Source organism: Harpia harpyja, chromosome W (genome assembly GCF_026419915.1).
Source record: "Harpia harpyja isolate bHarHar1 chromosome W, bHarHar1 primary haplotype, whole genome shotgun sequence".
NCBI lineage: Eukaryota > Metazoa > Chordata > Aves > Accipitriformes > Accipitridae > Harpia > Harpia harpyja.
Genome location: NC_068968.1, coordinates 36,159,554 through 36,172,509, shown reverse-complemented (window position 1 = coordinate 36,172,509; position 12,956 = coordinate 36,159,554). Strand labels below are relative to the sequence as shown.

Genomic DNA, 12,956 nt, shown 5'->3' with positions numbered 1-12,956 from the left:
TGAAATGTTTATGTTTTTCACTTGAAGATATTATCTGCTTTGCTTTTTCCTTTTATACTGCAGCACTTAATTTGAGACATTCATAGCCCTAAGTATGTTGACAGACATAAATACAGCATTTTTCCTTTGTTATATGAGGTTGCAAAGAAATGGGAGAAAGCTCTTGTGTACAGATGGATTATGCAGTATAAGTACACACAGTAGCAAGGTGATTACAGAAAGTTACTAACAAATACCCTATGCGTAACATCATTCAACCTGAAACTACAATTTTGTGAACATTCTCTGTTGTGCAGAAGAGGCTTTTTAAAGGTACAATCTGAAATTCTTGTGTTAAAAAAAATCCATTAATGTGGGTTTTGATAAGTCAGCATGCCAGCCCTTGTAAAGTGAATGGCACCATGATGTTTTAAGAGCACTAGAATAAATAAGATGATAGGCTTAAAGCTGAAAACTGAGAATATCTTAAAGGTTTTTTTTAACTAACTGTAGCATTTTGATTGAATTTAATTCTGACTGAGAAAACCCTTGATGATAGTTTTAACCTAAATAAGGAAGAGGACCTTCATACAGTTAGTGTAACATTAGATCAAAGGAATATAAGATATTAAATAATAATTAACATGTAACCATATGATAGTAGGGAATAACGATCATTTCCACAATTAACAAGTTTGAAACTTTTTCCCCTTTAAAAGGCCACTGCTATTTATAAACCAAATTTACATAGTTTAATTATAGACACATTCCACTTTACTCATGAGTTCAGATGGAATTAACTTGAGTGTTTACCAAGACCTTAACTTCCAGTTAACAAAAGGTATAGGGGTTGCTTTGTTGATAGAGGGTCTATTTTTTTTTCCTCACTCTAATTGACTTGAAAATGAAAAGTGATCATATTTCTAAGTTCACACAAAAGCTACCTATGTTTTGCGAGATAAATTGTCCAGTGATCTCAGTATGAACTTTACTTTATAAAAAAGCCATTAAAACAACTTTGGGAATCTCAGGTTTTATTTTCCTTCCTCAGCATAATCTCAGAAAATTAATGATGGGTGTAACAATAACTCCAAATTCTGTCATTGGCATCTGTATTAATTTACACCAGGTTTTTTGTTACTGGTGATCAAATCTAAAGCAACACAGACAAGACTGTGACCTAAGTGTTGCTCTGTTCTGCCAATGATTGACAGACATGCTTCAAGTGTAACTTTGATCAATGGATGTCTCATTGGCTATTAAAAAAAAAAATTAAAAAAAAAATCCCTCTCCTCTCCTCTCCTCTCCTCTTTGGAAAAGCTGGAGTAGTTAATTTTGCCAATCACAAAACTTCCAAACTGCATTCAGCATGTGGTGATAGTGCAACAAAAGCCAGAAGGCAATTAACAGACTGCATTTCTAGACTGTTTCACTTAAGACTTTAGAGTTCTGTAAACTTTTTCCAGTATTTGCAATAAGTGCCAAAATGTAAGTGGCATTTTATGCAGAACAAACTTTCAACAAATCATAGGAAATATGCAAAACTGTGCTGACAGCAAATTTTCTTTTAAAATGTGGGTTTTTTTAATCAGCATCCGAATTAAGCTTAAAGAAACTGCTGAACTAATTTCTTGTCAACTGCAGACAATCTACATCTGTTCTGCCATAGTTTCATGTAACTGTTTTCCCATCAGGACTCAAGCCCAGCCAAGTAACTAAGCACACAAATCCCCACAGATGCTTTGCAACTTCCACGATAAGTCTGTAAACAATAACAACATGCTAACCATCTGTGATGGGTTAACCCTGGCTGGACGCCAGGTGCCCACCAGAGCTGTTCTATCACTCCCCCTCCTTCTCAACTGGACAGGGGAGAGAAAATATAACAAAGAGCTTGTGGGTCGAGATAAGGACAGGAGAGATCACTCACCAATTACCATCACAGGCAAAACAGACTCAGCTTGGGGAAAATTAACTCAATTTATTACAAATCAACCAGAGTAGGGTAATGAGAAATAAAACCAAATCTCAGAACACCTTCCCTCCACCCCTCCCTTCTTCCCAGGCACAACTTCACTCCCGGATTCTCTACCAACCCCCCAGCGGCACAGGGGGATGGGGTTTACGGTCAGTTCATCACACGTTATTTTCTGCCGCTTCATCCTCCTCAGGGGGAGGATTCATCACACTCTTCCCCTGCTCCAGCGTGGGGTCCCACCCACGGGACAGTCCTCCACGAACTTCTCCAATGTGGGTCCTTCCCATGGGCTGCAGTTCTTCACGAACTGCTCCAGCATGGGTCCTTTCCACAGTGTGCAGTCCTTCAGGCACAGACTGCTCCAGCGTGGGCCCCCCACGGGGTCACAAGTCCTGCCAGAAAACCTGTTCCGTGGGCTCCTCTCTCCACAGATCCGCAGGTCCTGCCAGGAGCCTGCTCCAGCCTGGGCTTCCCACGGGGTCACAGCCTCCTTCGGGAACCCACCTGCTCTGGCGTGGGGTCCTCCACGGGCTGCAGGTGGATATCTGCTCCACCGTGGACCTCCATGGACTGCAGGGGGACAGCCTGCCTCACCATGGTCTTCACCACGGGCTGCAGGGGAATCTCTGCTCCGGCGCCTGGAGCATCTCCTCCCCCTCCTTCTTCACTGTCCTTGGTGTCCGCACGGTTGTTTCTCTTACATGTTCTCACTCCTCTCTCCGGCTGCCGAATACCGTCTGTCCCAACTTTTTTTTTCCTTCTTAAAAATGTTATCACAGAGGCATTACCACTATCGCTGATTGGCTCGGCCTTGGCCGGCGGCGGGTCCGTCTTAGAGCCGGCTGGTATTGGCTCTGTCAAACACAGGGGAAGCTTCCAGCAGCTTCTTACAGAAGCCACCCCTGTAACCCCCCCCGCTACCAAAACCTTGCCACACAAAGCCAATACACCATCCCTTCCTATAAAAAGTCTCACAAGCTCTGTAGGTGGTAATTTGCTATGTGTGATTACTGCAGTCTCACACATTAAAAAAAAAATCTAGCCCTTTGGTGCATTGCTTTGTTTTTTAATGAAAGGGCGAATAACTGAGATAAGCATGAACTACAGGCATAATTTTTTCTAAGAAACATCCCACAACCTGTAAAAGAACTGAATGTCCAGATTGCAATTTCACTCATAGTTTCATATCTGCAGATTAACTCCCCACTCACGCTGTTGAGAAGACTCAGACTTTCTAAGAATCTGTTTTCTGATCTATTTTGTTATCGGAAGTTCTTAAATGTGTTGAAATGAGACAGAGTACAAACACATTTTAAAAAAAAGCGAGCATTACTGGTAGATATCTTGTCAATGACTTTCCATCACAGAGATCATGAATCAGATTTGTTCAGCTGCCAGTATTTGATGAAATATCAATGGAAAGGATTTCTTTTCCCCTTTGGTCTCTTTACTATCCATTATGTGTCCAGAGATGCAGCAACTCACATTTTGGTTTGAAGTAAAGACCCATCTTGGTGGACCAAATTCAACATCACTCTCAGCAGGTGCTCCTCTGTGTAAGAAGAATGTAATTGCTATACCTCAACTCTAGTTTCTTCTTTTAAAATGAGGGTCTTTAAATCCCTGGGAAATAAGCAAGCTGAACACTATTTCAGTATAATATGATTCAACATTTTTACACTCTATCTGGCTCGTGGAGAGGAAACACAACTTCTGCATATTCACATGTATAGCTTATGGCTTTTATGAGGGAAGGGAGGGAGGCATGCAAAATAGAAATCAGCAACAGTGAAACTCTTAAACATATACACCTAGCAGAAGGGGAAGCTTAACCTTCCTTCCCAATACTCTGGAATTCCCTCTTGCTTCTGATTTTCAGCAGATTATCTGCTGAGTCTCCTGAGGACTTATGTTTGGGATACTTTATAAGGGTGGTACATTATGTCAAGTGAGGTTTCTACAGCTGCCACTATGGTATTTTCCAGCTTTCTTTAAACAACAGTGTTACTGATGGGTCTGCAGAAGCACTGTGTTAAGCAGAGTAGATACCATTTTTATTTCCTTTAGATCAATGAAGTTTCTTGAAGGTTGTTAGATTCTTGTGGTGCGTTGACCTTGGCAAGCTGCCAGGTGCTCACTGAGCCACTCTATCACTCCCCTTTCATCAATAGGACAGGGGGAGAAAAATATGATGAAAAAGCTCATGGACTGAGATAAGGACAGGGAGATCACTCACCAATTACCATCATAGGCAAAACAGGCTCGACTTGGGGAAGATTAATTTAATTTACTGCTAATTAAAAATAGATTACAACAGTGAGACACAAAAAAACCCCTAAAAACACCTTCCCCTCACCTCCCACCCTTTATTCCCAAGCTCAACTTCACTCCTGACTCTTCTACCTCCTCCCTCTCCTGAGCGGAGCAGGGGGGATGGAGAATGGGGGTTAAGGTCAGTTCATAACATTTTGTTTCTGCCACTCCTTCCTCCTCATACTGTTCCCCTGCTCCAGCATGAGGTCCCACCCCACAGGATACAGTCCTTCACGAGCTTCTCCAATGTGGGTCCCTCCAACAGGCTGCAGTTCTTCATTAACTGCTCCAGCATGGGTCCTTTCCACGGGTTGCAGTCCTTCAGGAACAGGCTGCTCCAGCATGGGTCCCCCACAGGGTCACAAGTCCTGCCAGAAAACCTGCTCCTACGTGGGCTCTTCTTCACAGGCAGCGGTTCCTGCCAGGAGCCTGCTCCAGCACGGGCTCTCCACAGGGTCACAACCTCCTTCAGGCATCCACCTGCACCGGTGTGGGGTCCTCCATGGGCTGCAGGTGGATAGCTGCTCCACTGTTAACCTCCATGGGCTGCAGAGGGACAGCCTGCCTCACCATGGTCTTCCCCACGGGCTGCAGGGGAATCTCTGCTCTGGGACCTAGAGAACCTTCTCCCCCTCCTTCACTGACCTTGGTGTCTGCAGGGTTGTTTCTCTTACATTTTTTCTCACTCCTCTTTCTCACAGCTGCTGTTGTGCTGTATTTTTTTACCCTTTCTTAAATATGTTATCATAGAGGCACTACCACTGTCACTGATTGGCTCAGCTTTGGGCAGCAGCTGAAACTAGCTCTGTCCAACATGGGGGCAGCTCCTGATCAGATACATTACTATTAATTGTGGAAACATAGCCACAAGCATGCCTGCTCATATTTTTTAACTGTTATCTATAGTATATGTAGGTAAACATGTTTCTTTTTTCACAGATGGCATCTATTTTGCAGCAGAAAATCAACAGTTAATGAGTTTGAGCTGTAGGTGTTTTTACTGAAAGCCAATATACCAATCCCATGATTTCATTAAAAATACAGAGTAAATCTTCACTTGAAGTGTTAAAAACTGGTACAGGCAGGCTACAGCCTAGGAGATATTTACATGACATTTTGACAGTCATTTCAAGAACCAAGCTAAAGGTCTTAATTAAGCAGCCATTGACTAAGTATTGATAGAAATCACTTGGAATCTCTTGGCTGAACAGAATAAAAAACTGCAATCAAATCTCATATTTCAGGTAATAATCTGATCACACACAGGGATCAAAAGAAGATACTCTCCGATCACAGCCAAGCAACAAAAAATGTTTTTAGTTTTACAACTATGTCAGTGTTTTGTTTGGGATCAATATGCAAGCGAATATTCATGATGTGTACATTTACTTCTGATTTATCAAAACTCAGTTAAAGCTTTGAATTTGTAAGAAAACCTAAATGTCCCAATTCTGGGTTTTGTGTTTTCATCAAAGGCCTTGCTTTCTATTTTTCTGTGTGTAATGAGAGGTGGTGTCCCAGGGAACACTGGAGAAGGGTCACTGCAGACAAATTCCTTCAGTACTGGTATTTAACTACCATGCTACAAGTACAACTGTTATCTATACAAATCTCTTCCTCTTGTTTAGAAATCTCTGAAAGAGTCATTTGGTACAAATGACTCTTTAGTTACTTTTTTTTTTTGTGGGAGACTGTTTCACATACCTCCAATCTTGGCATTAAAGGCGATTCCTACTGTGCAGTGTGAGTTGTTTGCAATGGCTGCCACTTCTCCAGCACAACGGGTTCCATGCCTGCAGTCAGACAAACATTTTTTTCAAGTAAGCAAGATAATCCACCAACTCAGATTGTTGGGATTTAAAGGCATTGACTTTGCTCATCCTCAGGTGCTAAAGCCCCAATTATCCACAATATCTTGCACTATGTACCTCCTCATAGCAAATTAATGCCCTTGTTACAACTTTTCCCCAAACACATTTTAAAATTATGTTGTGGTTTAACCTCAGCCAGCCACTAAGCACCACACAGCTGCTCACTCACTCCCCCTCCACCCAGTGGGATGGGGGAGAGAATCGGGAAAAAAGTCAAACTCGTGAGCTGAGATAAGAACGGTTTAATAGGACAGAAAAGAAGAAACTAATAATGATAATAATAATATTAAAATGACAATAGTAATAATAAAATGATTGGAATATACACGTTTTTAAAAAGCCTTTTAAAAGACTTTTAAAAAGACTTTTTAAAAAGACTTTTAAAAAGATCCCTGTTTGTTTTCAAATATTTTCAAATAATCTTCTAGTTCCCTATTTGTTTGAAACAGTGCCTTTTAAAAATACATTTACATTTATAGGAAAATGCCTGTCTTTAGAATTATTTAGAAGACACAATCACAGAATCGCTGAGATTGAAAGGGACCTTTTGAGATCATCTAGTCCACCCCTCCTGCTCAAACAGGGTCAGCTAGAGCAGGTTGCACAGGACTGAGTCCAGACGGCCTTTGAATATCTCCACAGATGGAAACTCCACAACCTCTTTGGGCAACCTCTCTCAGTGTTTGATCAGCCTCACAGTAAAAAAGTGGGGTTTTTGTGTCCAGATGGAATTTCACGTTTTTTAATTTGTGCCCATTACCTCTTGTCCTATCAGTGGGCACTGCTGAGAAGAGTCTGGCTCCCTCATCTTCATTCCCTCCCATCAGGTACTTATGCACATTGATAAGATTCCCCCTGAGCCTTCTGTTCTCCAGGCTGAACAGTCCCATCTCTCCCAACCTCTCCTCATATGAAAGATCCTCCTTAATCATCTTTGTGGCTCTGACACGATTCCCAAACTTCCCTTTTTCTCATTATGATTTTGTTAGGTCTCACATGTAAGTTTATAGGTGTTATCACTCAAAGCACAGATGACTAGTCTTAAAAAATGTATATACCCACGCACATCACATCGGTGCATATATTTTATTAAGAAATCACCACCTGCTTTGTGAAATGCATGTGGCCCAGACACAGCTTCCCAGAGAGAGGCTGCATTGGTATGAAACCTTCCCCAGGAACCAAGTCTGGAAAGAGCAGCAGAGGGAAGTGACTGGGAATGAATGAAGTTTTTTTCAGTAGAGAATGGGGAAAGATAAGAAACACACATGGAGAAAGAAGGCTGCCTGTAAAGGAGCAGAAACAGCTTGAGTTTGTCTGTGGTTCACAGAGGAGTATATGGATACCTGCCACTTTAACTACATCCACTGAGCACCATCAAAAGGGTTAGATTTCCCCTGGTTTACCAAACAGACCCCATTTGCAAAAGGGCCATGTAATGTTTGTACATAGGAAACAGAAGGGCTGTGTGGTTGGCGCAAGTGGGAGAGAGAAAGTATGACTGCCCCTCTCAGCAGCAACCCATAGTAAAATGGGATTACATGTGTCATGGTTTAACCCCAGCCAGCAACTAAGCACCACACAGCCGCTCACTCACTCCCCCCCACCCAGTGGGATGGGGGAGAAAATCGGGAAAAGAAGTAAAACCCGTGGGTTGAGATAAGAATGGTTTAATAGAACAGAAAAGAAGAAACTAATAATGATAATGATAACACTAATACAATGACAACAGCAATAATAAAAGGATTGGAATGTACAAATGCTGCGCAGTGCAATTGCTCACCACCCGCGCCAATTGACACCCAGTTAGTCCCCGAGCGGCGATCCTCCCCAGGCCAACTCCCCATAGTTTACATACTGGGCATGACGTCTCATGGTATGGAATACCCCATTGGCCACTTTGGGTCAGCTGCCCTGGCTGTGTCCCCTCCCAACTTCTTGTGCCCCTCCAGCCTTCTTGCTGGCTGGGCAGGAGAAGCTGAAAAATCCTTGACTTTAGACTAAACATTACTTAGCAAGAACTGAAAACATCAACTATCAACATTCTTCTCATACTGGATCCAAGACATAACACTATACTAGCTACTAGGAAGACAATTAACTCTATCCCAGCTGAAACCAGGACAACATGTAACATGAAACTGCAGGACAAATTCCAGCTGAAGTGGAAGTGATCAGTTAGAAGTAGCTGGGGATTTAAAAGGCTGACATGCAGGTATTATTACATATATTTATTAAATTAAAACACAGTGTGAAATTTCAGGTAAAATTCTGATAGAAAAAACATATTCCAGAGAAAATTAGCATTTCTGAATATTTCACTAGTCTTCACATATTGAAAAATCCTTTTTATCATATTTTGAGTCCATTAATGGTGTACATTTGTTTTGTAAACAGATTTTTATGTTAGAGCCTTGCTTCTCTGCCAAGATTATTGTTAATCATATTCCACATTTATAAGGGAAATGACAAAATTAAAAGTTGCTTTATTCATTTCAAGATCATATGTATAAAATTGCATTCTTTATAAGCAGCTTACCACTGCATGAATTAATCATATATGCAACTCAATTTCTTTTAATGTTATGAGTCCTTTAAGTAATACTTCAATTATGTTGTAAAAGGGATGACGTTCTAAAAAATATGCATTTAACAACTATGTTCTTTCCACATTACTTTTATTTTTCTCTGTCCTAGATTTTACTTGAGGTCTACAATTGTGAACAGACCCTGGATTATGAAAAAAAAGCATCTGCATCTGTGAGAAGATACCAGGGGCTTCCCCCATGTCCGACAGAGCCAGTGCCAGCAAGCTCCAAGATAGACCCACTGCTGCCCAAAGCTGAGCCAATCAGTGACACTGATGGCACCTCTGTGATAACATATTTAAGAAAGGGTAAAAACCGATGCACAACAGCAGCTGTGAGAAAGAGGAGTGAGAAAAAAATGTAAGAAAGAGAAACAACTGGAGGGGGAGGGGGTGCTCCAGGTGCCAGAGCAGAGATTCCCCAGCAGCCTGTGGTGAAGACAATGGTGAGGCAGGTTGTCCTCTTGCAGCCCATGGAGGTCCACAGTGGAGCAGCCTGGGGAGGACCCCACACTGGAGCAGGTGGATATGCCCTGAAGGAAGCTGCAGCCTGTGAAGAGCCAGCTCCCGGCAGGAACTGTGGCCCATGGAGAGGAGCCCACGCTGGAGCAGGTTTTCTGGCAGGACCTGTGGCCCCTTGGGGGACCCACGCTGGAGCAGTCTGTTCCTGAAGGACTGTACCCCATGGAAAGGACCCACACTGGAGCAGTTCTTGAAGAACTGCAGCCTGTGGTAGGGACCCCATGCTGGAGCAGGAGAAAAGTGTAAGGAAGGAGTGGCAGAGATGAAATGTTATGAACCGACTGCAACCCCCATTCCCCATCCTCCCTGTGCCACTCAGTGGGGCAGGAGGTAGAAGAGTCAGGAGTGAAGTTGAGCCTGGGAAGTAGGGGTGGGGGGAAGTTTTTTTAGGTTGTTTTTTTTGCTTTTCCCTATCCTCCTCTATTTTTAATTGGCAATAAATTAAATTAATTTTCCCCAAGTCAAGTCTGTTTTGCCTGTGATGATAATTGCTGAGTCACCTCCCTGTTTTATCTCTACCCACGAGCTTTTTCATCTTATTTTCTCCCCCTGTCCTGTTGAGGTGGGAGAGTGAGAGAACAGCTTGGTGGGTGTCTGGCAGCCAGCCAAGGTTAACCCACCAGACACACATGAAAAATCCCTATTCAAAGACAGATTTAGGCTCAAGAGGGCACCAGATAAAAGAAAGGAGATTTCATGGGCAGTATATTTAAAGAAAATGTACTTATATGCTGGATAACACTTTCCACTATAAAACATTAATTGCTTCAACTAATTTTTCCATTCCAGGCAACTAAGTATAGCTTTCTCAGAAATGTATTTAAATTCATTTTTTTTATATGAGAAAGATGGAAAACAGAATACAAAGAAAATATATTGGCAATTCAGATTGATCTTTCTTTATATGGAGGAACTTTGTCAGTCTGCCATTAATGGCAAGTAAGCTAGCTGTCAAAGATCTTTTCAGGAAGGCCTTAGTAAAGGTGGAGTTTCTGCCTTATGATGCCCTCACTGTTACATGAAGAACTTGAAAGAAATTGTTTTTATTTGACAAAATACACTTCTATGAAAAGGCGTATGTCACTTTGCTGCTGCATGAATGAAGAGGAACTGAGCAATCGGATGGTAAAGGTACAGTCTTTTGATGGCTCTCTAAGAGTAAGATAAGCAAAAGAGAAATTTAAGCACTGATCTATTACACAAAGTAACTTTTTTTATGACCAGATTCTCTTTGAGATGGGGACAGGTGAATATTTCAAGCAATAGATGGAAAGAGAAAAGGTGCATGTTCTATGATTAAATATCACTCCCCATCTCACCACTATATAATATAAACATGTCATCTATCTTGTCAATAATCATTCTTAATTTGCCTTTTAGAAGAAGAGGAAGGTATAAGGCACTTAGAACATCTTTAAGATAAAAGTTAATTGATTCACAGCTCTCCTCTGAATGTTTAAAGAAAAAAATCAGAGTTAGTGAAGACAGCTGCAGGTAATTTGAAAAGCCCTTTCCATCTAAATGGGCTCTTCATTTTAAAGCCTCCATCTCTGACAGCTATTCTTTGAATTCCAGAAATGTTGTGATGATGCATTTCTTTGCTGTCTTTTATTATTCTGGAGTTTATCAACTCTTTTAGAATATAAAAAACTAGGAGGACTAGAGGGTTTAAAGCCCTCCAGCTTTTCACAACACTAACATTATAGCCCAACCCACTTCAAACTGTCACCACTGAGTCTTTTCAGAAAGGGAACTTAAGGAGAAAAGAGTTTCAGAGTATTTCAATGCAAGCCCATCACAAACATATCTGGAATATCAGCAACTTATTGAGGTTTTCTAAAAGATATTCAGCACAAGAAAGAGTTTGTACACAAATAAGGAAAACAGTTATTCTTTTTTATCTAGGGAAATGTCTACAAAAAAGAAGAAAACTTCACATTCTTTGCAAAGTCTATGCTGCACATACTGTAAGAGTGGATATCAAGTTATGACAAAAAGGTTAGAATAGTCTTGAAGATTACACAAGTTTATGTCCATTTTAATAGGCTGTGCTTGAACAGCTGCTCCTCTATTTTTGATAACACAGCTTCATTTCTCAACATGATTACATAACAAACATTGCATATGCATAAATACAATGCATTAATATTAAGAACTTTTTTTACTTAGCTTTAATTATAAATTACAGTGGAATCCAAGGGACTGAACTTGTAACATGAACTAAATTAGGTTTCCACTAACCTCTAACTAGTAAGAGACCTCTTTCTCTTCTAGTTAACAAAACTCCAAATTGTATGCCAAATATATTTTACAGAATATAGAAAATTATAGGATTAAAGGAATGTTATGGGTGCACCTTTATCCAGATCTGAAGTTTTGATCTAGTGAAATTCTAATCATATTACTTTAGTGAGGTGTTGGTGCCATAAACAATGAGATACACTTGAAAAACTAGTTTATACACAGTAACATGAGCTGAAAGATGGCAGAACTGCCATTAAATGTCAATATTAACCACATAGTTGCCAAATCTGTTTCCAACTCTAACTACAGGTAATCTAAAATTTCTGAAATCCAAATGTCTTTGGTGATATTTTCATCACTGCTGAGTGAATAATAAATGATAAAATAATTTTCAAACCTCTAAAGGGAGAGGAAGAATAGAGTTTTAGGTAGCCATTGTTATCTGTCAAAAAATATATTAGAGTTGACATCTATTTTTGTATAACCCTTCTTTAGTTAAAGTTTCAAATGTCTTCTAAGGTCTCTATTACATTGGAATATATTTCTAAATGGAAAAATGTGATATCTGACCATCACAATGTATTAACTGCTGGAAAAAAAATATTAACAACAATCATCAGAAATGCATTTTATTGCATTCTGGAGTAATGTTTAATGTGGTGTAAAAGAAATCTTTTTCTTAGAGCTTTTCACATATAAATGATCTTTAGTTATCTGGAGGATGAAAAATACTTTCCAAAATGGCACTAAGTTGGAATGTTGTTTGGAGAACATCTGAAAAAGGAGATACAAAAGAATTTATAGAAGTTTGGATATTAACAGTAGAGAAAGAGATGACAAAGTAAATATGAAAAACAAGTTACACATCTTCAATGTGAAATATCGGGAAAAATGCCAAAGGTCTGGATATTATATTACACAGACAGGATCCTGCTTCTGAGCATCAAATACAGTGTTGTAATGTGGTTACAGTACAGGACTGGAGGCTGGCTTGAGTCAAGATTCCAGAGACTAATGCCTTTTTGCATGATTATTGGAAGTTTACTTAGAATAATTTGAAAAGAACTCATCTATTTCTCTCAAATAAAATCAAATATGACAATATTAAAACAAACACATGGAATGCTTCACATCCCACTCAGATTTAACAGCATGGGTAACAGTGATGCTCCCCTGTCACTCTATATTTGTTAGCTGTTAGCAGCAAAAAGCTAATTTCTCAGAAGTGTGAAGTTCTGATATGAGCCCAGCAAAAGGACTGTGATACTACAATATTAATTACCAATTTATAGGTTTTTTTATGTAAGTGGGTAAATGGATCTGAATGTATAAAACAAATATGCCTTTTTTTTCCTGTATTTTTTTACCAAAGGCAAAACAAATAATGAATAAAAGCTCTGATGGAGCCACTGAAATATGACATAGAATCAGAAATAGGCAAATAAAATATATTTAGCAAAGT

At 40.1% G+C, this 12,956-nt stretch overlaps 1 protein-coding gene across 1 annotated transcript in view; it reads right to left on the bottom strand.

Moving 5' to 3' along the window:
* Window positions 1-12,956, bottom strand: part of LOC128136235 (proprotein convertase subtilisin/kexin type 5-like) — a 277,385-nt gene that overhangs the window by 121,009 nt on the left and 143,420 nt on the right. Inside the window, exon 6 of the mRNA XM_052775477.1 lies at window positions 5,975-6,063. Coding sequence (XP_052631437.1) covers window positions 5,975-6,063 — 89 coding nt within the window. The remainder of the gene's footprint in view (window positions 1-5,974; window positions 6,064-12,956) is intronic.